Raw genomic sequence first — 26,500 nt, 5'->3', positions numbered from 1 at the left:
TATTTTAAAAATCTCATTAGTTGATAATATGATGGATGAAACATGAGACTTCTAAATATACGGAACGTCCTTAAAATTTATTTAACCCACCGTCTGTCCTCAAAAGGTAATTGATCTTAGAGTTATATTTAATTTGAATTCTTCCTCTTAATCAATCAAATTTCCTTGGACTTTAATTTGAGTTATAAATTTTCAGATCTCTCTTAGAGTCTTGTCCTCTTGAAGCTCCCAACACGGTCCCCATAAAAACAAATATGTGATTTGTGAGATAAATGAGATCTGTCTTGCTACTATATAATTATATTACATGTTTGCCACTGTCGGTGTGTACTGTCAATGAATGCAAAATACCCTAATGTGTCTTTATTTTTTCCACGTAATCTGTACGTCCACGTGGAAGCATCCTAGCCTATAAGCGCATTGCACACCCTGTTCACTCTAGAATTCCCTGTCCAGGCTGTTATAGTTTAATCATTACTTTCCTTTTTATTGTTTACTACATCATTACATAGACTTTTGAGAAATCTTAATTCTTTAGGAGCTACCTTTACACCAGCTCACACTCACACTCACATGGTTGGACTTGACTTTTCAGTTTTCACAGACACAGAGAGAGGAATGAGTTGTTGTGTTGTATTTGCTTGATCTGCATCTAACAAAGGTAAGAAATTTTAGCATCACCCACATATATTTCTTACTATCTTAGACTAAGAAGCTTTATGATTTTCATTACTTTCACTGTCAGCTAGTCTGTTTATGTTATCTTACTTTCCACATTCATAATTTCATAGATCTTAAAAAAAAAAACCCATCTTTATGTCATTCTCAGTTTCCACACATTTACATTGCTATCAAGATCTGATTTTTTTACATCCATACATACCCATTTCTAAAACCCTAAATATTCTGTCATAATTCATTTGTCATTTGATTGTTTGCTCATAGTTTGGCCATTTTAGCATTCTGGGTATTCTTGTTTCTTTGTTGAATAGTAGATTTGGTTGACTTTAGTAGAAGCTTCTGGTGCCAATAACTGATGTGGGTAATTTTTGCTTTGTCTTGTTATAATAGTAGATTTGGAGGATTGTAGAAGAAGCTTTTGGTTCTTTAAAATGTTGGGTCGGTATTCCCTATCGAGAACCGGAAACTTCCGGCCGGAGAATTTAGGCCAGAATGCCCTGGCACTGATTGGAAATCTTTGCTTTACTATGTTTGTTATTGGTGTCTTAATCTTTACAATTATTGCTGCTACTTATGAACCTGAAGACCCTTTGTTTCACCCATCAACCAAGATCACCACATTCCTTACATCCAACTCCAATGCCACTTTTAAATCTGATAACACTGTTGTCAAGACCGGCGAGGATTTCATGGCTGCAAACCAAACTGCATTTGCCACTTTTATTAACATTACAGATGTTGAAAATATAACAGAAAATGCAGAATCAGATAGCAAAACGGTCGCCACTGCTGAAGTGACCTCGTGCGAGGGCAGTTTGGATAGCCCTATTGATTGCAAGGACCCGGAGGTGTTCCATATGATGATGAGGGCCGCTATAGAACAGTTTAAGGATATTCATTTTTATCGGTTTGGGAAACCGGTTCGTGGATCTAATGATAGCAGCTGTGATATGGCATGGCGGTTCAGGCCTAAGGATGGGAAGGCTGCTGCCTTTTATAAGGATTATAGGAGGTTTGCAATTTCAAGGTCTGAGAATTGTACCCTAAGTGTGGTTGGGATTGGGGATTACCATACCGGTGGTAATGCCAGGAAGAGGAAGAAGAATCAGAAAGCTGGGTTTGAGAAAAAACCACAGAAGCAAGACCAGGGTATTTCGTTACCTGTTGTTGGGGAGGCTGTGAATGATACCCTTCCTGTGGTTGAGTCTGAAAGTTCATTTAGTCGTGGGAAGTACTTGATTTATGTGGGTGGTGGTGATAGATGCAAGAGCATGAACCATTACTTGTGGAGTTTCTTGTGTGCTATGGGTGAGGCTCAGTACTTGAACCGAACATTGGTTATGGATCTAAAAATATGTTTGTCTTCAATTTACAGTTCATCGAATCAGGATGAGGAAGGAAAAGATTTCAGATTTTACTTTGACTTTGAGCATTTGAGAGAGTCTGCATCTGTGTTGGACAAGGACCAGTTTTGGACAGATTGGAATAAATGGCAGAAGAAAGATGGTTTAGGTCTCAATCTTGTGGAGGATTTCAGGGTCACACCGATGAAACTTGCAAGCATTAAGGATACCTTGATTATGAGAAAGTTTGGGTCTGTGGAGCCGGATAATTACTGGTATAGAGTCTGTGAAGGAGAGACTGAGTCTGTTGTTCACAGACCATGGCATTCGATATGGAAATCAAGACGGCTGATGGACATAGTGTCAGCAATTGCATCAAGGTTGAATTGGGATTATGATGCAGTTCACATAGAGAGAGGAGAGAAGGCAAGAAACAGGGAGCTCTGGCCTAATCTTGCTACAGATACTTCACCTGATACACTTATCTCAACCTTGAGGGACAAGATTGAAGATGGGAGAAGCCTTTATATTGCAACAAATGAACCTGATACATCGTTCTTTGACCCATTGAAGGACAAGTATTCTACTCATTTTCTTAACGAGTACAAGGATCTTTGGGATGAGAATAGCGAGTGGAACTCAGAGATGACAAAGCTTAACAATGGTAATCCGGTTGAATTTGATGGTTACATGAGGGTATCAGTTGATACAGAAGTGTTCCTGAGAGGTAAAAAACAGATTGAAACTTTCAATGATCTCACTAACGATTGCAAAGATGGTATCAACACCTGCAGCACTTCGGCCAGCTAAATCATCAGGACACTATATATGAGGAGGTTTGAAACTTTGCTGCTAGCTACTTTTGGAAATATGAAACCACGTGTACTTTTAGCTATTCTATTATATGTTGCATTTGAGAAATTGTAAGCTTTACTTCTAAATTATTAGCATTGAGTAGCATGAATCATGAGTTTTGTACCTGTAAAAGCGACTATCAATGTTTAATTTACTTGGTATCTTTTGAGATCCTAATTGAACTTGGGTTAGTGCATGAATTTTATTTAATTTGTGTACTCAAGTCATATGTTAACTTTTCAGGATGGAATATGCTGCGTAGAATGCCTTGGAATGATTATTTTTTCTTTTGATAGTCATGCATCTACATGATGCTATGTTTATTTTGGCAATTCACTAATTTGTATCCCTCTGAGCAATGTCAGAAGTTGAAAAGTAGTTTCCATGTTTGCACTTGGGGCTGTCATTTCAGTGCATAAAAAGTACCATAATTATGGCTCTGTGAAACTTCTCAAATGCTACTGGGACTGGAGAAACAAACCAAATCATCCAAGTCCTCAAGGGCCATTTATCTACCCCTTTTTCTCAAAGAATTATTCGAATATATGATAGTGTGGGTGCCATGATAGTTTGAGTAACATGGTCCGGAAATTTCAAATTATTGGTCTACATTTCCACAATATATATATATATATATATATTAATTTCTTCATTATTCACTATATCACTCTGGGTTGACATTTGGGACCTAGAGCAAGAACTCCTAAAAAATGAATCCATTGTTAAGCATTATCAACCTCATTATAGCCTAGAATGACTCACAAGTTGCCTTACAGAACCACTGTTGGGACCACCCTAAACACACAAACTCAAACAAATAGGGGAAACGGGCTGACCAACAGACTTTTTTGGCAGGAAGAAGTATTATTGAAAATTTTTACTTTTACAATCCCAAGATCTAAAATTATTGAAGACTTTTCACTGTATCACTATTGTAGATGTATTATGAAATTTGAAATTATTACAGACAGTTATTGTGTGACATTGTTCACTTTTATTATTCACTGAATTATTACAAATTTGCTGTTCATTTTTTGGTTTTTTCACTTATTTATGCCTATACATACATATATATATATATATATATGTTATTTGTATCGGTTGAATGAACCAAGCCTCAGATATTATCAGTCCCTTTGCATAAAAAAAAACCTTTCTGAATCCCTTATTAGTCCCCAAAATCCTTCATTGTGTTAGAAAAAATTATCCTTGTATTATTTTCAAGAATTTGAATGAGTGTCAGTGTTTTGAAATATTATTCAAGTAAGTTTTTAAGTTTTCCAAAACAGATTTTCATTATCAGCTTTTATATATTGTACTTTTATTCTGTTCTTGCAGCCCATCTCTTTCTTAATATCCATTTATATTATTCTCTTCATCCCCTTACTCATTGCATCCTGGGTTGTTTATAGAGAAAATAAAAGAAGAATTACTTTCACAAAACCATCATAAGAATGAAGAAGAATTAGCAAACTCTCTTGTTACTCTACAATATTTTCAAGATTCCCAAAAACCATATGAAGATTATCAAGAGTATCAGTTTCTTTGAATTATTCTCAACAAATACTTTGGAATCAATTAAATTATTTCTAGCAAATGTATTGGTATCAGTTCAATTATTTCTAGATAGTACATGAGTATCATATCATTTCAAGAATCAGAATCACTTTGTATTAGTTTCACAATTATTTTATATAAAGACGAGTTTCTTTAGTAAAAGTATTAGTCTTGTGAAGCACAAGAATCGGCCTTATCTCTTCAAATCAAAATTATTCATTTTGGCATCAGTTATCTTGTAGAAGAATCAAAATAATTCAAGCTTTTTGGTATCATAAGAATCAGAATTATTAAATCTTTTCACTATTTGTTATCAAAAGAATTAGAATTATTCAATCTTTAAAAATATTTGGTATTAGAAGAATCAAGATTATTCAAGCTTTCCACTGTTTGGCATTAGCTTTGCAGAAGTATCAATCATCTTTTTTGGCAAGGAGAAGCATTATTGAAGATTTTTACTTTTACAATCCAATATAAAAAATTATTGAAGACTTTTTATTATATCAATATTTGGAAGTATTAGGAAATTATCTTTTGACAGTTACTATGTGACACTGTTCATCTGTCACTGTACCATTACTGTTCACACAAAGAATCTAGAATTGTTATTAACAGTTACTGTGTGGCACTGTTCACTATTGTGCAAAACTATTTACTCTTACAATTCACTGAATTATTTCAAATTTATTGTTTTTTTTTTTTTTTTGTGTGTGTGTGTGTGTGGCTTTTTTCATGCAAAATTTATTTTTTTTTTTTTTTTTTTTTTTTTTTTGTGTGTGTGTGGCTTTTTTCACTTTTGCATGCCTATATATACATGACATTTCTATCAGTTGTAAGAACCAAGCCTTGAAGCCTCGGATAGTATCAATACCTTTGCATCAAAAACCTTTCTCAGTTCCTAAAAAATCCTTCCTTGTATTAGAAAAAATTATCCTTGTTTCAAAAAATTATTCTTGTATTATTTTCAAGAATTTGGATGAGTATTAGTGTTTGAAGTATTATTCAAATAAGTTTTAAAGTTTTCCAAAATAGATTTTCATCGTCAATTTTATATATTGTACTGCTATTTTGTTCTTGCATTGCATCTCTTTTTTAATATCCATATGTATTATTCTCTTTATCCACTCACTCATATTGCGTCCTGGGTTGCTTATGGTATAATGGGATGAGATTATAATTTCTGAGAATCAGAAGGAATAAAATATGTTGTCCAAAAAACCACAGTAAGATGGTTGCCAAACTTTATAGGTGATGATATTAAACCACAAATAAAAGAAGAGTTATTTTCACAAAACCATCATCAAAATGAAAAATAATCAACAAAATCTCTTGTTACTCGGCAATATTTTCAAGATTCCGAAGGTCCATATGAAGACTATCAGGTGTATAAATTTCTTTGAATTATTCTCAACAAACACATTGGAATTAGTTGAATTATTCCCAGCAAATATATTGGTATTAGTTCAATCATTTCCAGACCGCGCATGGGTACCATTTCATTTCAAGAATCAGAAATCAGAATCACTTTGTATAAGTATGTATGTGTGTCTATATATATATATAATTCCCATATCAGTTGCAACACTTTTGATTCAAAGGAGACAGACATCTACAGGGTGCCGGAATTATAATACAGATACAATCTCAAAAATCAAATAAACTCTAGTGTCAGAGTTTTGTGCTTCATACTTCATTTAGTAGTAGTAGTACATCAAAATGGGTAATATCATGGCTTACCAAGAAAATATAGGTCTGTTAAGAAACAGGAGATGTATTACATTGCCACTTGGTTAGTCTGTCTCTGTGGGGCAAAGGATCAACAAGATAGGCTGCTCGCTAAGCTGCTACATTTGCCGATCAAGATATGCTTTGAAATTTACCGTGGGTTATAGTTAAGTTAACCACAAGAGATACCTCACATGGTTTGAGAAATAGAAGTAAACTACTTTTCTGTTAGCTAACAAAGAACAGTGTGGTAAAGTAATTCCCTTCTGGATTTGCCAATTGCTGCCACTGTTAATCATTTGAGACATTTGCTCTTACATTTGTGAAAATTCTCAATTGCAAAGTGGGAGCCCTCTCTGAACTGAAAAAATTACAGAAAAGAAAAGCTATCCTTATATCTTCCCTAATTTCTTAACAAAAATGGTATTAATATGCCTGTTTGTACAGAAAACAGCAAGTTAAGGCTGGCAAAATTTCACTTTCCACTGGTCTTCCATTTTTTGACTGGAATGAGGGTGACTTTTTTGCCGGAATTGTTAGTCGTGGTCTCCGCTGACCTTAACCTAGAAATGGTGGCTTGATGCTGGTTTTTGTTTGCCTTATCATCTGTAAATGGTTTCACTTCAAATGCTCCCCTGGTGAAACCTCTAGCAACCTGACATAATACAGCTTTCTCAATTGATGAATGCTAAATCAAAGGTTGGTCTATAATTTCGTCAGTTGTTTTATTTGGAATTGTATAATTTTTACTATCAAACACTTTCATGGAATTTTCAAGACAGGTCTCTAGGCATACCTTTAGAAGTATCCAAACTTTGAGGGAGCTACTCAAGATTGCAAGCCTTGTCCGTCTCCCTGAAGTTAAATAGTTACTCATGTGATGGTCAACCCTCAAAATAAACTTTGGCCAGGACTTGGGGTTTCCAGTGTCTTCTTTCTGATCCATCGTTGCCTGAAAAAGTTAATATCTATGGTGAAATAGGTAGGGTACGCAATAACTATAACAGCACTGCATGTCAGTGGAACCCACTTCATATGTTCATTTTAACTTGGAAAAGGAGGTCTCTAAAGCTTCAACTCCCCCAGTAGCATGCCAGCATGGAAAGCTGATATTCTAAATAAGTGCCTTATAGTTACTGACTTACTACTGTTGTTCTTGTTAAGTGCTTTTTGAATGAAAAGCACTAGCAATGTGTTGTATCCCTCCACTATCATGGTCCACTTCACAAGTTTTTTGGTGTGTCATCTTTTTGAGCAGATAAATAGAAAAAGCAAAATACTTTTGAAACTATAAAACTTACTAGCAATCGACAAATTTCTTGTTCAATTTTCGAAAAGGAGGTCTCTAAAGCTTCAACTCTTCCGGTTGCATGACAGCATGTGCATGGCTCACTGATCATAAATGTCACACTAGGTCGAACCTGTCCAGCATTGTGTCACCATTCATTAGATATTAAAAAAGATATCAGTTGAACTCGTCTAATATTGTGTCAAACTTCTCAAATGAATATCTTGTGTGCAAATTATTTTTGGATGAATGATTTTGTGTGCAAATAAGATATTTAACGTTATGCGTTTGTCATTTCATGTTATGTCTTATAGCCAATTCCCAATAGTTGAGACAAGGCTGAGTTGTAAATCTTTCCCTAGCCATTGTAATGTAGGTTTTAAAGGATTCTTCAAACTGAAAGTAACGAGAATTTGAATTTAGCATTTAAAAGCCAATGAACATACCCTTTTTCTTGTTATTTCCATAAGTCCATGCCTAGATAATTCAGATACTTTCACCATCGACCTGTCTCTCTCTACAGCCTTCTTAACTTCTTCATAGACCAATCTCTTGTTTGCTGGAAGATATGATAGAACTTGATAAATAACTAGGTATAATGCCAAGCAACTTAAATGATAATCACAGCAAACCTATTTCCTCTTTCAAAGTGCCAATTTCTTCAATACATAATGATAAACAATGTCATGTAAGAGCTGTTGATCTGAGTACCTCTTTCTAATGTGCTTTTAATACAAAACACTCACTTTATCACGTCAGCAAAACATTTCTAAGGCCACCCATAATGAGCCTTAAAGTTTGGTATAAAGATGATTGGGCAACTTTAAATCTCTTCTTTGTTCCAATGTCTATTATATACAAAGAAACTCGTGAAGCATGTGGTGCAAGTGCCAAGGTCAAGTGAATGCTTGAATTTATATTTGTGCTAATAATTTCTACAAACTTTACTAGCCAGTTATATGGTCCATTGATTGTATATCCCTTAGTTTTTGATACAATTTAAGCCTAACTCACTTTGTGAATTCTAAAGGTGGGTTTGCTAAATTGTAAATTTGTTAATTTGATATGGAGTTAAAAATAACCGTAGTTTACAAAATACAGATGATCATAGAACCTCTCCTTGCTGAAGAAATGAACATCTAATAGTCTCTCATTTGATCTGAGAAATCCACTAAAAATTGACAAACATCTCTATGATTATTTTGTATGAGTAGAGACCAAAAGCAAAAAGAAATCTCAAGTAATTGCCCCTAATGTGAATAAACTTAATGTGTCAAGAACAAAATTGAACATTTGATGCTAAAATTTTTACAAATAACTATTGTAGGTTAATCCACCCCCATAAACCCCCCGGGAACACATGCACATGTGTGCATGCACTAGAGAGAGAGAGAGAGAGAGAGAGAGAGAGATTTCTAACTCACAGTCATCTGTCATATCAATGAAATCTACTACAATAATGCCACCAATGTCCCTCAGGCGTAACTCCTTTGCAATCTGAAAAAACATGTTATTTTCTTTTAACAAGTTGTGTAGCTCTAGTACCCAGATGGCATAATCAGAAAGATAAAAAGCAATTCACAACAGCCAAAAACAAAAACAAAAAATAAAGAACAAAAAACAAAACAAAAAGGAGAAGAAGATTGTCAGAGTTTAACTGTTTAAGTGTGAACACAGTAACCTCAAAATATTTTACACCATATCCAAAGGATTAATGCTAAAATGATGTCCTACAGATATACATCTGGGTCCAACATGGAAAATACTACAGAAAAAGAGCCTTGCTTGTGAAGTACAAATCTTTCAATTAGGAGTCAAGTGTCAATGCAGTAACCTCAAAATATTATATACCATGGCCAAAGGATTAATGCTAAAATGATGTCCTACAGATATACATCTGCATCCAACATGGTCAATATATTCTTCATCAGTCTTAGGAAATACAAGAAGTTCAGTTAGACCCAAGTGATTGCAGAGCAGCAGAAGTAAAAACAACACAAAGCAATGGCCGATATATTCTTGGAACAGATATGAACTTTTAATACGTTGGAAAAGAAACTAGAAAAGTAAAAACAGATTAATGTAATCTTTAGCAAGCAAGAAATATGAAATTTAGGACTCAAGATCCAGTTACTGAACAATGCAAATGAATGTGACTTATGAACTACACAACATGTTGCATGTAATGTGGTAGTAAGGGTTCAGCATCAAACATACTTGTTTTGCAGCTGCAAGGTTGACATCTAGAACAGCTTTCTCCTGTGAAGTCCCATGACCAAACACCCCATGTCCCCCATTAACATCGATAGAGACTAATGCCTCAGTTTGTTCAATCACAAGAGAACCTCCATTAGTAAGAGGAACCCTGAAAGGCAAGAGATGTTATCAACATGAACAAAATGGCAATAAATATTCAAAATATATAGTTTGCCAGCAATGATTAACTTGTAATCATAACAATTCCCAAAAAAAAGGGTAAAATGAATTTTCTAGAAACATTTTACAGTTTGAGGGAAAAGGTGATTGCATCAGTTGAGTCAAAAGAACACGACCAGTTGGCCCTCCCTTTGGTAATTTAATGATTCTTCAATAATAATAAGTTCAACACTCAAGGCTAGTGCAAAAGTAAGTATTTTAATAGTTTTTAACATCATGGAACATATTTTCCAATGAACTTTAGTTCAAATGCCATTTCCTACTTCCCAAAGAATGTGTGGGGTGAGATTGTGAGTTCAAAACCCACTGGGTGCATTTGAAACAGCAGTTCATTAGATTGTCTTTTGTTAGGCAGAAATATCAGGGGGGTAGCAAACCCTTGCCCTTAACTATTAAAGATTTGAATCTAGTTATCTCTGACCTCATAACGTTTTATCTTGTGTTTTGAGGCTTCATGTCTATACTTTCTGTGCGTTCACATTTGTTTCAAAACCTAGTTCAATTTGGCATAAGCATGTATTTGGGAATGTTAATGCGTAGTATTGCATGATATACATTGTTGGCCCACTTCCTAACAACTTAAACTTTTTGAATTGATGGTTCACTAACACAGAGATCAAAACACATACATTTATGAACCTACAGCTACAGTGCTAGACAATGTGAAAACTCACAACATTAGCCATACTGACTAACCCCCTACCTTTTACTGAGGATATTATTGATCTCGTCTTCAATGTCAAATTCACTAAAAAGAGGTATTCTTTTATCGTATAACTCTACTCGATCACAAAGATCAGGAGCAATTTCCTGGAGGTAATTGGTAACCTGAAAAATGATATAGCAAAGGTTGACAGAGGTTATGTCTCACAGCAAAGAAGATTAGTAAAATTGCAAATTAAATATGCAGAAAGTTAGTGACAATGTTACAGGCAACTAAAAAGAAAGTATTAAGTAGAAAAATTCTTTACTTACATATCCCAATTTGAATGCCTATTTACCGAATAAATATGTATTATATCCTCTGGCGATCATACACTCATTAAATATATATTTCAACCCTTTAATTCTGTGGAGTATGGTACTGTGGGTCAGCCACATGGAGGCATGCACACAAATTTATGTACCACTAGAAGCAATAACCCCACTCTCCTCACACAGACTTGTTAGAAATGGAAAGAACGAAAAACCTAAAATATGATTATATGCATGAATCTTTTTTTTTTTGTATAAGTAATTATATGCATGAATCTTGATCCAGTAACATAGTATTCTCGTGTATTTAGCTGATATCATACCTCATGATATGTTCTTGGTGAGTCAACTACCATTCTTCGAACCTGAATGTATATTATAATAAAGAATACAATAAGGGAACGAGATTGTGAGATTGTTGAGTTAACATAAAGCAATTAAAATAACATACATAAGGGAAGAATTGGAAGTTAGATAAAGAGAGGAATTCACCTGATTGTTAAAATAATCCTGGACAACTGAGAGTGTTTGACCCATTGCTGTATGGAGAATAATGGGAATGGCCCCTTCAACACCTTCGTCTGCAGCAAGGGCTGCAGATTTTGCATGTTCCATTATATTTTTCCAAGTTGAAAGCAAACCATCCAAGTCCCTGTGCAATTCCTCTAAAGACCGACCAGCAGCAACAGTCCTTACAGTTAGACCAAAACCCTGAGGCTGCAAAGTTTTTGCTATGACTTTTAAGCGTGTACGCTCAACACCAGAAATTTTTTTTGAAACTCCAATTCTATTGCAACGAGTTATCAGTATCTGCAAGCAGGAGAGTTCATTCTGAGAAAAAACAAACCAATGGCTGAATAATATATCACAAAGATAAAGAACCAGAGAATATCATACCCAGAATCTGCTTCTTAATTTTGGATAAGCGGTTAGTGTGGGACCTTTTGTACCCAATCCCTCTTTGACAACTTGTACAACAATTTTGGTGCCTTTCCGAACCTGGGCCCACTTCTTTTCGTTAGTGAAAGTATGCCTAGAATCCTTCTTATGTTGGAGATGAGAAATTTGCGAATCATTTGAACCATTTATGTCAGCAGCAAGGGAACCATTGATGGTTTCACTTTCAATATGATGTTCACTTTGATCCAAGTAGTCCTCATAATCAGCTTCCGCTTCATCATAATCGACTATACTACCATTTACATTGTCCTTAAGAACTTCTGAAACATCAAAATCATCCTCAACTTCAAGTTCCTCATAGTCATTGTGCATTGATTGTACAAAATCATCCTGAGAGTTGACTTCTGTACTATCACCATTGACTACAATATCATGAGCAGCTGGGTGCTCCTCAAGGGTTCCAATAACAGAACCATTGACTTCTTGTTTCTTTGTCCTTAGGCGAAATGGAGGGAATATAAATGGTTCCCTGTTTTGCTTGATGTCCATAAGAGAGGGTCGAGAATTTCCAATATTAACAAAAGCACCTCCCATATGGGGAACAAGTTTTGTGACCACTCCTAGATACACGCTATCACACTGCACATTAGTTTTAACTGGTTCCAGTAATAACTCAACCAATTTCCCATCTTCCAGTACAGCAATCCTTTGCATGGTGCATATTGAAGAGTTAATCAGAATAACAGTAGAAATGGGTTCCTTCGAAACAAGATTACTCTCTTCTACAGGCAACAAATTTCTAGTATCTTCCATCTTGGTCACATCATCTTTTACAGTGTCAATACTTTTGGATGCATCAGACTGCATTTTATCCTCAGACACAGGAAAAAGGAGAGGTGATGGGAATAACCAGGGTTCCTCAACAGGCTGATCTCTTTCAGTGAAAATTTTATCAAAACTTGAGCTATCAGCTGTGACACTCATGGTATCCTCACTTTTATAGTACAATATATCCTTGATTGTGAGATCATTGAAGAATGGCTTTGACTCTATTGAGTCACTTTCAAGGCATTTCACTATCTCATATTCATCTGTCAAACCACTGGAAGCATTTGAGTGTTCAGAAACATTTTAAGGGAAGAAGCTGTATATACAAGTCTAAGCACATGGATAAATTACCTCTGGCTGGAGCTGATATTAAAGGTTTTATGGGAAGATATGTCTCCTCTATCCATGAATCCCATACTTGAGCTGGATGCCTTTTGGCATCATACCTCATCCATAAGTCCCTCACTACAACGTTTTTATCTTGTTCAAGAGGTTGAGGTACTGAGAGAGAAAAATCAGGACCAGGTCTCCAAATGATGTCACAAAAAGGCTGTGTTTCTCCCTTTATAAAGTAATTATACTTGAAATTTACACCGCAAGCCAACTGCCAAGCACAAAAGGGTAACTAGGGGGAATGTACAGCAAATACAATTATATAACTGGAAGCCAATAAAGTAATTGAAGTGTCTCCCATTGGTTTCATGTGAAGAGTAATATTCCATGTTCAAAAAATTATTTTTCAAAATAAGAAAGATCCTTCTAAGTCAAATCTCTTTAGAAACCAAAAGAAAACAACTGGTGGATTACACCATTCATGGGGAAACACATAAAATTTTTACCTATATCAGAAAAAAAGGGCGAGATGAAAAGACAAGAGCATACAAAATCCAATAGAAAGTCTCCAATAAATATTAGATTAGTAAAAAAGTTAAAACCTAACAGATTGACAGGCTTCTTCTAAGATCTGGCTAGGTAGAGGTAATTACTTTAACGTATGTAAAACTGGTTAAATCAACAGGTGTCACAACAGATGGAATTGACCACAGAAGGCAAATATTATACAGCACTTGACATCGCATTATATTGTATTATTACAAATTTTGTCAACATAAATTGCTACAATTATCACAGCTCAGTGAAATTACCTGGACTTCAGCCTTCCATAAGTTTGCATGTTCAGTTGGAGACATTAGTATAGCCATCTCTGGTTCCCAGCAGCCAAATACAACAGGATCCCCAGTTATGTACAGAAGCTGACCAGCCCTCAAATCAGCTTCTATAGTCCAGACAACATTGCATGATTCTTTCAAAGTATGGTTTAATTTTCCTGACAAAATCAGAATGTGTTAGATCCATCAGTTATTCACTACTATAGGAAAGAATTTCCTGAAAGGATGATGCAAAACATTAAGACCCATGAAGAAAATTTTATTCATACTTTAGAATCAAGTAAGAGAAAAGACAGAGAGAGGCTTTCTCTTGTAATGGTTAAACCAAAATTCAAAATTACATGACCAACTAATGACACATGAAAATACTGTTATATTCAGATAATAAGACCTTTGACAGGGCCCAACTAAAGTGGGAAACAGATTATATTTCTTGGCCAAAGTATATAATTTTATGTTCACCACATATTCCTAGAAATGTCTGATTGTAGACAACCATGTCTGAGTCAGTAAGTAGAAGAAACAATAATTATTAAGTTGGCATTACTTTCAGATAAAAGTCCTTCATTGAAATGCCAACCAATAAAGAATACTACCGTCAATTGGTAACAGCAAGAAAAATGCACAGCAGATTTACATAATTAAAACTTAATTCATACAGGAAAGACATATAATCACAATCATACCTGTGTGAAACAATATGATCAATAAAATGAGACAGCTAAGACTGAAGTAGGTATCTAAAAAAAACAAGATACCGAAGCACTGAAGCTTATGATCTCTACCATATCAGACTGGCAACCAACAATCACACCCAAATATTGCCCAAATATTCAAAGTCCCACATACAAGAAGTTCAGAATGGTAATGTTAATTTACCTTTCTTTATAGCCATTATTGGGGATCTTCTGAAAGAATTAAAACTCCCTATACATAGTGTGAATCTGAACATATTTCCAAAGGGTATGTGGTGGCATATATACCTGTAAGAAAACTAGAGATGTATGAGTCATTATGCAAGAGACAGAGAGATCTTAGCCCAGTAGTCAGTCTTGACTCTTTTTTCTTTCTTTTTTTTTGATAAGTAGTAGTCAGTCTTGACTCCTAAGCTGATATGAATACAAATAATAATCGAATTCATTACATGCTTGAATTGCAAGCAAACAGTAATTAGTAAGCTTTCTGACATGACACAAGAATTCTGAATTACCATAGACAACATATCCAAGTGAAGTCTGTCACTTGTTTAGTTGTTTGTGCTGTGTATGAATAAATATCAGATACTTTCAGAAATTAACTGGGCACACTATATTATCTATATTTTAAGAAACTTGATTTCATAGTAGAGTGCTATATATTTAGTTGATTAATGTCTATTGGATAATAAATAATTATTTCATGCATTTCAAAGTTCCAATTTACAATTACAATTTTTTTCTTCGGGGAAGGGGGTGTAGAGTAGAGGATTTCCAAAAAGATAAATGATATAAATTTGGTGAGACTGTGGGAATCCAGAGACTTAATTGCTTATATTCAACATGCAATAATGGGGCACATGGCAAAAATGCTTGGCTTCTAAATAGATTGGAAATCCTTCAACATATGTGAAACATACATAAAAAAACATATTTTGCAGAATTAATCAAATTACAGTGTTAAAGCCATCCCAGCAGCAAAGAAGTTTGATTTGACAGTGCAACACAACAGAAGGACCAAAATAAAATGGGGGAAAATCATTCATTCATTCAAAAAAATAAAAATTCAAAGCTTTTGAAAATTATTCTAGAGTACACCCATTTGCATAATTTGGGGTCTAAAGCAAAAGAAAGAGAGATTGGTGGGTCATACTACATACAAACTCTGACATAACAGTGAAACTAACACTGAACTCTATGTGTCTCTGAGTGAATGATTGTGCAGTAAAATCAAAACCCATTTGAATTAAGACTATGTAAAAGCATTTCCAACAAGCAAAATTCAAGAAAGGTCATACATTCAGATACATAGAGTGCAAAGAAATCAAAACCCAATTGAATTGAGACTAAGTAAAAGCATTAGCCAATTAGCAAAATTCAAGAAAAATCATACATTCAAACACATAGAGCGCATAGTAATCGAAACCCATTTGAATTAAGACTAAGTAAAACCATTTCCAATAAGAAAAATTCAAGAAAAACCATACATTCAGACACATAGAGCGCATAGTAATCGAAACCCAATTGAATTGAGACTAAGTTAAAAGCATTGCCAGTAAGCAAAACTGAAGAAAGCAGTCATTCACATACGGAGACAAAGAGGTGTGAGAGCGGAGAAGCCAGGAGGAGGAAGAAGAAGAGAAGGGTCTACGGAGGTGAAGAAGGTCCATGAAGCTGCTGCTGAACCTGAAGGACCCAACATGAGCTTCAACTTCAGCCATGAGAGCAGGTTGAGGTCTTTGTTTCGTAAATTAGGAGTGGCTTCAAGGATAGTTTCGTCATTTAAGGAGGGAGTAGTAGTGGAGTGCTGAGGTGAGCTTCAACCTGGGAAAGGGGAGAAGGAGAAGGATAGAGATAGATGATAGGAGGATATCGGCTTGGCGCCTTGTATGCCACTGGCACTTGTGCTGTGTTGAGTACTAGAGTTTAGTAGTTTACACTTTACACACTTTTCTTTTTTTTCAAATTTTTTTAAGGCAGGGTTTTTATTATTATTATTTATTATAAATAATGTTATTTTATTATTAACTAGAGTATTAAAAATGGAGTTACGGTAAAATAATTTGGGAGAATAGTCCCACTTTTAATTTTAAGCATTGAAATTTCAAACTTTGTATTGAAATGTGTTTCTGAAATCTGATTTTAGTTATTTCATATTTTACACTAAAATTGTATTTTGAAAACATAACTTCAGTGTAAACATAAACACAAACACGATTTTTAGTCTAAAATTTGAAATTTCAATGCTTAGAATTGTATTTTCAAAATATGATTTTTAAAGAAAGACTATTCATCTAAATAATTTCCCCACAATGCTATGTTTATTAATTATAAATAAAATAATAATTTAAAAAAAAATGCAAAAATTTTATTCGTCATATAAATATATTAGATAATTGAAAAAAAATTGAATTCAGAGTTAAAAGGAAGTCTCTATTCAATAATTAAAATATATACATAATTTTAAACATTTAGGAACATTGGAAGCAAAAATTAAGCAGTGAGATATTCACATAGGAATTGAATTGCATTGAAAATGAGGAATAGGGAACCGAGATCAAGTGGGTTTAACTACATGAAAAAAAATTACAAAAAGAAAAAAGAAATTATAGGTGTATTATGCTTTCTATTTAAACAAAAAACTTAGTTTATTGCAAATTATCTCTACTTTCCAAGTATAAAAATGAGCAACAATTGAATTGAGAATGTTTTTCACAAGCGTAATGGTATAGACCCAAAAAAGTAAGGGCAAAACCCATTGACGAGATAAATTGGAATTATGTAGGATCCACACGTTCTGGGACAAAGCCAAGCGATGAGGGGATCATGGGCAGTTCCACCTGGAGCCCAGGGGTTCAAATGAACCTCCAGTACTGAAACCCAAAAAAAAAAATATATATATATATATATACATTCCGTTTGTTACAATAGAAAACCTTGTATAAAAATAGTTTCGTGTTTTTCAATGTTTGGTAACATAAAAGTAGATGAGTCAAAGGAAAACTATCTTTGATCAACATAAAAAATATGACTTATTTTTAAACATTGTTTTCCATTAATTTTTTTTGGAAAACAACTCTATTTCACAGTAAGCTAAATAAGGGAAGTTACCAAACATTGAAAAATGAGATAGTTTTATATAAATTGCTTCATGGAAAATGACTCATTTTCTAGCATAATATGTTTTACTCTTTTTTGGTTTTGACCCCTAAAATAAAAAATTTGAACACCTTGAACCTAGATTTTTTTAAGCCCAGCTGAAATAAATTTGAATATGATTATCTTAACAATATCTTGGTCTTTCTAAACACAAATAAATAAATAAAAACCCAATTACAAACCAATTTGATATAAAATTTGGAAAAAAGAAGCTCAACAACAAAAGTATAAATTTGTTAATCTTAAACCTTAGAAAAAACTCATTTAGATCTTAATAAATTTAAAACAAATCTACTACTAAGCTCTAAAAAATTGCTCAATGGTGTAGATATACACCACTCTACATTAGACAAAACTACACTTCAAAGCATCAAAATAGGTTTTAGCATCTCTTTCCATGATGACCTTGTAAAATTCTTCAACTTGCTGTTACTGTAAGGTCCAAAGTATGGCTGTAGCTTCTGCATGTACTGAGTCAAAAGGAACATGCTGCCTAGCCCAAGCAAATATAACCTCACATTTTTCATCTCAAGCCACCACAGCCAATGTTGTGAATTTATCCGTGACTCAGCTTAACTACTTCTGGTAGGGGAACTTTTCTTTGGATTTCTTGTCTAGGAACTCGGACTTGAGATTGTGCTAAATCTATAGCTAGTATACATTCTCTTGCCTTGTTGATGATAATTTGAATATTCATCTCTTCGTTTTGATGAGCAACAAAGTTCCTGAGGTCTCAAATGGCCTCAAGAATTAAAGTCATAAGCAAGGTACACTTTTGAGAATCTTCCTTTGACCACTGAGAATGCCCCCTTAACCAAACTAGTTGAGTTCCCGCATGCTGTGCAATGTAACTTATTATTAGTTTTCTCCAATATTTCAATAATTTTTTATAAGAATCTTGTAGCTTAACCAGTTGGCACCTCATAGTGTTTTCAAGAGAGATATCTAGGCTTCAAATCCCCCACCTCAACTATTGATGTATAAAAAAAAATATTTAAAAAATTTCCTTGTAAGAAATACTAATCTTTAGTTATTTTATAGACAAAATAGAAAGACATCATAAATAGTATATAGTGATTTGATCATACTATGTATATGTGTTTATAAATTGAAAATTACATGATATAATGGCTAATATAGATAGGCATGTTTCATGTTTATTAAAAAATGGAAATATTTTTGAATTATTTTTCTACATTCTTGATTGCATGTTACTAATTTTTTTCCCCTTTTTGTTAGACATTGTTTCAATTGTTACAAAAACAACTAAATTTGAGGAAGAATACAATATTTCAAATAAATTGTTTCTCACATAACAAAAAATTCAATTGTTCCTTATATAAATCTTAGAAAAACGGTGGGTTCCAATTAGCTTAATTGGTACAGTCTCTGATAGTTGTATAAAAGATCTGGAGTTCAATCCCCGCCTACACCAAAAACTGATAGGTGTCTTGGTCTAATGATTTAAGAGCTATCATCAGGAGCGGATGCCGTATGTTGAAATTCTCTCCAAAAAAAAAAAAAAAATCTTAGAAAAATAATATTAAAATTTCATTATGCTTAGAATAATTAATATAACAAAATAAACATATTTAATTATTCTAATTATTTAGAATAAATACTCCAATTTTAGGTCCACACACATATATATGAATTCACAAATATTTAATTCTTTATGGCTTTTGTGTCAATTGTTAGCAACTAAATATGAGGAAAAATGTCATATTCTAAAATTATTAAGGGCTTTATATTATTTGGATAGCTTAATTTGGCTTACACTAAATTGTGTGTGTGCAGCTATGTTTAATTGAAGCCCAAATATACGTTCTCCTCGCTATCCAATGCAACCTTTTATGTTGTATTTGGACGTTGGAGATCTACATGCATTCTCTGTTTTAATAATACTAATTAGGGCAACACATGCAAGTCACGTGCTTGCCGTGGAAAAATAGTAGTGATTAAGGTCAATTCTATATTTTATTTGTATTACAAAACTGTAAGGACTGAAATTGGATTGGACCCAATATAGGATTGGGTTTTAGCCCAAGAAGCCCAAACAATAAATTTGTAGAGCGTGGATGAAAGAACTAAATCTACTCCAGAAGAAAAACGATAAAATTTGCTAATTTAAGGCTATTAGACACAAATAAGATAAGAAAGTCTGTCCTCGGAGTGGCCTGAGAAGCTTATATTATATTGTCTTGTTGATTAACAAAGTTACAAGAGTTCATAGTCTTATTGTAAAAATTGCTTGATTTTTTCTTCGATCCCTTTTTTAGTACATCTTCTCATGCTATATACCACAATCTTGGTATCATCTCTACTATACACGTGTAGGTTAAATTCTAGGAACTCCTTCCTATCCCATCCAACACCTCCCAGAACCATCAACTAGTAGCTGTAAGGCTACTTGACCACTGTTCAGGCATCATCTCTACATTAATGCGGCCAGAGAGTTAGTTGGGAGGCATTTAATGCGGAGGTAGCAGCTTTTTGAAGATATTTGTTGCCCTTCTCCTTTCTTACCCCTTGTCCAACGTCCAACTCTTAGTTGTGATGTAACTTTGAAAAAAGTCCATGATGATATAGCATTCTTATTGACCTCGAGCCCTTGTTGCCGAGATAGCTTTTCTCCTCGGACATTCGTTGGACTTCTCTCATATTATCTCTACTTTTCTCTTTATTCCGTTCCCCTTATAATCTTATCTGGCCATCCTCGGATTAGCTAATGTCCTCGGATTGGGCCATAGGCCCAGTTAGTACAGCCTTAACAGTACCTCTTGATTAATTGGCCCTCATAAAAACAAATATATAAATCATTTGATATTTAAAGTACATAAAGATTTACATTAATCAAAAGAGACATTAATTTTAAGAATTTTGATAATTACGTTGTAAAAAATTAATCTCATTTGTATAAGAATTTTGATCAACCGTAAAGTTAGGGTAACTATTTAAAATATAAATATCTATTTTACTATAACAGTTTTTTAGTACCTACTTGCTAAAGGTAATATATCTACTCACTAAAAACTTCTAAGAATGATAATGAATATCATTATCTTCCAATAATAAACAACTGAGTTTTGCTAATAATATATATATATATATATTTTTTAAAAATAACAAAAGGCATGTGTCATCAAATTTATCATTAGATAAATTATAAGTTTCGAAAATTTAAACCTAGAAAATCAACGTTCTTTAGATAATAAACCGAAGAAAGCATGATTCTGTAGGAGCATCGTATAAGTAGCATCCTGTATCTGCCACTCCGATCCTTTGCTTCAAGTTCTCCATTCTTAGGCTCAAAAAAGTTCTCTATTGTTGGCAATGTGTTGGCACCTATCCTGTTGAGTAGCATTTTGACCCTTTCATGGGTTTTAATCTTCTAAACTTGATTCCAAGGCAAAGCTTGTGTTGTGTTAAATTCTTGGTTCACTCTATAGGCAAATTTTACTGAAAAAATTGCCCTTTGAGTCCCCTAACCAAATCAGCCTATTGGGCTTAGGACGTATTGGAATGTGGATTCTTTTGATTGCATTCAGAGTGTCTGTAATCTGTATCAAACTGTTCTGTCAATTTGTCTTGTTTCCAGCAATGAGTTGATGAGTCTATTAGGCTTGACACCATCAACGGATCCAATGAGATTGAATCATCTCTTGGTCTAGGCATGTAGTCATCTGTCCAAGGTAACAGGCACCCTTAGCTACCATCTTCTTAGCTTTCTCAATTGCCCTCCAAATAGGGGACACATTCTTGAGTCTTGACCTGAGCAACCTCATGCATAGACTATCTCTCTTGGAAGCGACCATCCAAGAGAGTTTTGTAATAAGAGTTCTATTGAACTCTATACTTTTCTTAAACCAAGACCTCTCTCTTTCCTTGGTAGGCACAAATTATCCCAAGCTTTCTAGGCCCAAGTATTTTCCACTTGGGTTCTTTGGATTCCACCAGAACTTCCTTGTTTGAGCATCAAAGTTTGTCACAAATATTGGAACGGACTTCAAATTTGGACATTGTATAAGTTGAAATGTCTCGTAGGAACTTAAATCCCAAGGATGGCATTATCATTGAATTGTCATGAACTCCTTGAAAAGATTAATTTTGAAGATTTGTATTATGTGCAATTGAATAATATGAAAGCCCATCTATTCGTTAGTTGGGCTTAGCCCATTCACAATAAAAAGAAAAAAAGACCTACGAAGAGATGATATAGGCTTTTCATTTTGTTCGGTTCTTTAATATATATAAATATATATATATATATATATATATTTATATATATTCAGAATAAAATTTTATCATTTCTAAATTTAGTGGGGTTTTAATTTTTCTCCCCTTTCATTTAGCTTTTTAAATACTATCAGACCATCATAATTCATAAATAAAATTCTTCCTGTAATCGAATTTCGTCCTAGTCCATAAGGGCTTATTAACTTATTTTTTTAATCCAAGTTTTCAATGCTTTTATAAATTAAATTGTGGTTTTTTTTTTTTTTTAGCTAGTGTCATGATTCATATATAAATTTCTTCCTGTATCTGAATTTTGTCCAAGCCCATAAGGGCTTATTAACTTATTTTTCAATGCAAGTTTTTAAGGCTTTTTAAAATAAGTTGTTGAATTATAAATTTTGTTATAAATTAAATTGTAACTAATTTTGTCCGAGCAATTAAGAAAACACGCAAAAATGATAAATAAAGTTTGGATGTGAGTTTTTCTTCCTCCTTTTAACATGGCAATTGAAATCTATTGAAGTAAGTGTCTCAATGGTGCTTGGGGTTTCTTTCAACAAGATACTTGGAATATTTCATTACAGTGATTAGTTTCATAAAGCTTCTTGAAGTAATCTTGCATGTCTCCTTGGGGTTTCTTTCAACAAGATACTTGGAATATTTCATTACAGTGATTGGTTTCATAAAGCTTCTTGAAGTAATCTTGCATGTCTCCAAGTTTGTTGTGGAAACAAAAGTAGTGTGATAAAACTTGAGTAGAAGACCATTAAAATTTGTTGATCATAGTGGATTGTTCGGAGCTCAATGGCTCAGTGTTGAACCATGCAAATCTTGTGTGCATTGTGCATGCCTTCTATATATTTTGTCTTAGCAGATTCTATATTACATATTTTGTTATATCTTGTGTGCATTGATTGTGCATGCCTTATTTTACTATTTGTTGTTGGAAAAATTATTAGGTACTCCTCGAGTATAGAGAAATGATGGTCACTTCTCTCATATTCATGGTAAACCCTACCATGAATTTAATGAGTGGACTCCACCATAAATGTGAGAGGAGGGAACTCCATTCTCCATACTTCGAAAGTACTTAAGAATTACTTTTGTTGTTGCTAACTTCCTTAACCTTTGTATGGATAAATTCACATTTAGATGACAATATTAGTTGAAACTTTATCCGTACCACCGAGAATTAGGTATTTTTTCCAAATAGGTGCATTTGTATAAATTATTGGAAAATTGTGTTTTGATTTAAAATGAGTGTTTTTTTAAATTAAAAAAAAAAAAAAAAAGTGTAGTTGTGGTTGTACGATAGAGTTTTAAATTTTAAAAACTCTTTTAATCTTCCAAAACACCTAACCAAACAGACCCAAAGCTGGGACCATACACAGAATTCAGCTATGTGGTTCCTGGGGCTTATTGAATGGGGCAAATTTTTAGTTCCCAATCTCTTCCTTCTAATTCTTCTTTTTTGGGAACTTTCTTATCCAATTATTATGAGTTTGAACTCTTTTGGCAGTGCTTGTCCTTAGTTACAAGGTAGATATGGGAATATAAAAACTTGGCAACTTTGTACAATCTTCTGGGGAAAAAAAAAAAAAGGAATAAAGGCACTTCACCTGGACTCTTCATACAATAAAAAGTCTCTCGTACTAGTTTTTTTTTTTTTTTTTTTTTTTAAATGTACAATTTCTGACAGGTATAACGTATTCTTACTTGTTACAACTAAGATAACCACACTGGTGCAGTGGAGAAAAACATTACTCTTTCATGTTCCATTGAAGCACCTTAGGATTAACAAATTAGAGTGCCAGTGGATTTTTTTAAGCAAGGTGCAGGACCTTGGATGTAACCCAATTGAATCAAAACAGTCTCCCTAGTCCCTTTACTCATTTCACATCCTAATATTAAATGACTTGTGCACTAGTAACTTTGGTTGGGGACAACACCTTGGCTACTAGTATGATGAGTCTCAGCTTTGTATTAAAGAAAGGAAGATAAAATATGCTGAAATCTGCATAATGATGATTAGCCATGACTAAAGGGAGCTGTTATTCCATCTCAATCAGGTAGAGGTTTTAAGCCGGATAATGTTCAAACTTTATATTAAAAAAGTGTAACAGGAGCTCCCTAATTCTCTGGCCAATACAGCAACATGGCAACAAAAGAAAACAAAATCTCCACAAAAACGCTCAAGCTAGAGTCTGATGCATATATAAGTGTAACATCAGAAACATCACAATACGTACAATATTAAGATTTTGGTCTCAAAGATGATTCATCAACATATCACACTGAAAACTCCTTGCATAACATGCGTATAACACTACAACCAGCCGATGCATATAAGCAAGTAACTGTACACTATGCTGTACATGGAATTCCCTAGACTTACATGAGTCAAATAACTTGTATATGCTCACCAAAGGCAAGTTGCTTCTTCCTCAGGCAATAAGGGAGTCCTACAGAGAGGACATGTAATGTTCCAATAGTCCAGCCACTTACCCAAGCATACTTTATGAAAAAGATGGCCACAAGACAATTGGTTTATCTCTGATTCAGGTTCAAACTGATTCAAGCAAACCGAGCATTCGTGTTCTGGCTGTTTATAGCTACACACTGTATCAAACCGAATAGCTGGGGTCCGGTTCTTGAACTCCTCAATGTAACTCTCAGAAGTATTACAGTATTCGAATGACTCTGGGGGGTTTTGAGTAGAATCTGTTGATGAGGGTGAAGCCGATGCTGATGTAAGATGGATACCAACAATATGAAGGATGGTTCGGACTATGCCTTTGACAATTGAGATGGATAGGGCAGTGTTTACCAGAAGTATACACAGTACTCCCTCGGATGGGGCTGGGAGGCTTGAGAGACCCATTTGGATCAAAAGTGAAGTTTTGGGGTTATAGAATTGTAAATATAAATGCACTTTTAGAAATACAAGGTGCAAGCTCAGCTTGGCTGAACAAAAGATTATTAAAAACAACAAAACGAGTAGAATTACAGAGGCAGAAGGTTGGCAATGGAGTGTTCTGTCAGTCTGATCAACCTGAGAAGAATGAAACAAGGATGAAATCTACTCACTCCCTTCTTGATACATGAACTGAAATGAGTAAAGAGGGTATTAGAATACTACATAAAAACAAGAAAAAATTATAAACAATGAATCAAATATTGAAAATTGAAATGAGTAAAGAGGATATTAGAATACTACATAAAAACTAAAAAAAAAAAATGTTAAACAATGAATCAAATATTGAATAGAACTAATAGATTAAGCCCAGAGATCAAAATTCCACCAGAAGAGACCACTTATTCACATCCATATGAGAAAAAAATAACCGATAACACAGGTACTTTGTATAATACAGTGGCAAATATGAATATGCAAGTCAATTGGTGCATATCCAGTAAAATACAATGATATAAACTGATCTGTAACAAACACAATAGAATATAACAAAACGAAAAGGAGAAAGAAAGCAAAAAAGAAGAAGGGTTCTTTAGATGTTAATGAGATTGTTCAAAAAGGACCCTCACCATCAACCCTGTAAGCTGCCTCTCATGGAGAGATTGGGTGAAAATAGCAACAGAGTTATATCCCCAGTACCCAAAAATATAACAGTTATTAATTAAGAAAGGAAAAGATTTGAAGAAACTAAACCATGCAAGAAGAAAATTAAAAAATTTAAAGCCTAAAGAGTCATAAGAAGTCAAGAACACTTAAAAGGTTTCAATGGAAATGGAATATACCCAATTAACAAAGCTTCTTGAACATCAAGATCTAGCACAGTTCAGACTAAGAGAGATCACACCCACATCAAAGATGAGAAAATCAAACCAATATGAAACATGAAAAAAAAAAAAAAAAAATGCCACAACACAGCATAATTTCAATCTCCAAACCAAGTTTCTAATCCGAATACACCCATTTGAGTACATCACAAGGTGACAACAAGATCTAGCATTTTTCTTTCATATGATTCCAAGAAAAAGAATGTATTCCTTAAGGACCCAGAAAAGGAAAGTGAACAAATAAAGAGAAAGAACAAATTTTTACAACAGAAGTCAGTGTTGAAAGAGGGTAAACTTACACAAAGATAGCTTTTAGGACAGAGATTCTATCACCAACATGAACATATGAACAAAAGATTCATGGGATCATATACATATGTGCATATTGGTATTTTAGACAGTCTCATATGTGTATATATATGTAGATTTATGAGTCTATAAGATACATAATCAATTCCCACCCACCTCCACGATTATTAGTAGCTAACCAGTGTTTCTTAACCATGGTTAGCCTTCCGTGTTTTCCGGCGTCTACAATAATTTAACCATGGTTACTTTATATCATGACCTTTTTATTTTTATTTTTTTATTTACTAGTAGCTTAAAGCTTCTCTTTCATGTCTTATAATTCTGAGTTTCACAAACACAAAGTGCTACTTTAATGCTTCACTTTTTTTGGTATACGTCTTCTCCTATTCCAATCATCAAAATTTGTGGCATCTATTAGTTACATTTCTTTTCTCGAGGGTGGTGTCATATTTTAGCAATGTCATGTCTAATAAAGTCTATGTTTTTGTCGGGTGATACTCATAGCTTTCAAGTCAATGATGTTTAAACCAAATCCAATTTACCCTC

The 26,500-nt window shown here is 33.9% G+C and overlaps 3 protein-coding genes and 1 non-coding gene across 7 annotated transcripts; 2 read left to right on the top strand and 2 right to left on the bottom strand.

Annotated features, from left to right (window-relative positions):
* The first annotated feature begins 493 nt into the window (after positions 1-493).
* Positions 494-3,106, top strand: LOC115986849. 2 transcript variants are annotated; one of them, XM_031110188.1, is made up of 2 exons: positions 494-661; positions 1,072-3,106. In XM_031110188.1, exon 2 carries the CDS (start codon positions 1,113-1,115, stop codon positions 2,832-2,834), a length of 1,722 nt encoding a protein of 573 aa, XP_030966048.1. In that variant the 5' UTR covers positions 494-661; positions 1,072-1,112; the 3' UTR covers positions 2,835-3,106. The 2 variants fall into 2 exon arrangements, with proteins under 2 accessions (XP_030966048.1, XP_030966049.1); XM_031110189.1 differs by having other exon boundaries at positions 496-661; positions 1,075-3,106.
* Positions 3,107-6,089: 2,983 nt separating this feature from the next.
* LOC115984298 (ribonuclease E/G-like protein, chloroplastic) lies at positions 6,090-16,360 on the bottom strand. 3 transcript variants are annotated; one of them, XM_031107267.1, is made up of 14 exons: positions 16,043-16,360; positions 14,637-14,740; positions 13,734-13,915; positions 12,940-13,192; positions 11,758-12,851; positions 11,353-11,670; positions 11,184-11,225; positions 10,589-10,713; positions 9,667-9,814; positions 8,874-8,946; positions 7,896-8,008; positions 7,463-7,582; positions 6,958-7,113; positions 6,090-6,816 (listed from the first exon to the last, which is right to left on the bottom strand). In XM_031107267.1, the coding sequence occupies exons 1-14, from the start codon at positions 16,171-16,173 to the stop codon at positions 6,637-6,639; spliced, it is 3,039 nt and encodes a 1,012-aa protein (XP_030963127.1). In that variant the 5' UTR covers positions 16,174-16,360; the 3' UTR covers positions 6,090-6,636. The 3 variants fall into 3 exon arrangements, with proteins under 3 accessions (XP_030963127.1, XP_030963128.1, XP_030963129.1); XM_031107268.1 differs by having other exon boundaries at positions 14,637-14,751; positions 16,043-16,132; XM_031107269.1 differs by having other exon boundaries at positions 11,758-12,862; positions 16,043-16,083.
* A 2,990-nt stretch (positions 16,361-19,350) lies between these two features.
* LOC115988223 lies at positions 19,351-19,496 on the top strand. Its single transcript, XR_004091398.1, has one exon. It is a non-coding gene; the product is annotated as a small nucleolar RNA snoR136 (small nucleolar RNA).
* A 4,530-nt stretch (positions 19,497-24,026) lies between these two features.
* On the bottom strand, positions 24,027-26,074 carry LOC115988055 (probable E3 ubiquitin-protein ligase XERICO). Its single transcript, XM_031111685.1, has 2 exons — positions 25,945-26,074; positions 24,027-24,953 (listed from the first exon to the last, which is right to left on the bottom strand). The coding sequence occupies exon 2, from the start codon at positions 24,726-24,728 to the stop codon at positions 24,267-24,269; it is 462 nt and encodes a 153-aa protein (XP_030967545.1). The 5' UTR covers positions 24,729-24,953; positions 25,945-26,074; the 3' UTR covers positions 24,027-24,266.
* Between the last annotated feature and the right edge of the window lie 426 nt (positions 26,075-26,500).

The sequence above is a fragment of the Quercus lobata genome, chromosome 4, assembly GCF_001633185.2.
Source record: "Quercus lobata isolate SW786 chromosome 4, ValleyOak3.0 Primary Assembly, whole genome shotgun sequence".
Lineage (NCBI taxonomy): Eukaryota > Viridiplantae > Streptophyta > Magnoliopsida > Fagales > Fagaceae > Quercus > Quercus lobata.
Note: the sequence above shows the minus strand (reverse complement) of the source record. Positions and strands in the feature narration are given on the sequence as shown.

What these genes read in the sequence shown, in the direction of transcription:
- LOC115984298 (XM_031107267.1), bottom strand. Translation starts at nt 16,173, where the DNA reads ATGGCTGAAGTTGAAGCTCATGTTGGGTCCTTCAGGTTCAGCAGCAGC. An exon ending in AATAATATCCTCAGTAAAAG is followed by an intron (nt 9,815 to 10,588) that starts GTAGGGGGTTAG and finishes CTTGCCTTTCAG; the next exon opens with GGTTCCTCTTACTAATGGAG. An exon ending in ACCTTGCAGCTGCAAAACAA is followed by an intron (nt 8,947 to 9,666) that starts GTATGTTTGATG and finishes ATGTTTTTTCAG; the next exon opens with ATTGCAAAGGAGTTACGCCT.
- LOC115988055 (XM_031111685.1), bottom strand. Translation starts at nt 24,728, where the DNA reads ATGGGTCTCTCAAGCCTCCCAGCCCCATCCGAGGGAGTACTGTGTATA.
- LOC115986849 (XM_031110188.1), top strand. Translation starts at nt 1,113, where the DNA reads ATGTTGGGTCGGTATTCCCTATCGAGAACCGGAAACTTCCGGCCGGAG.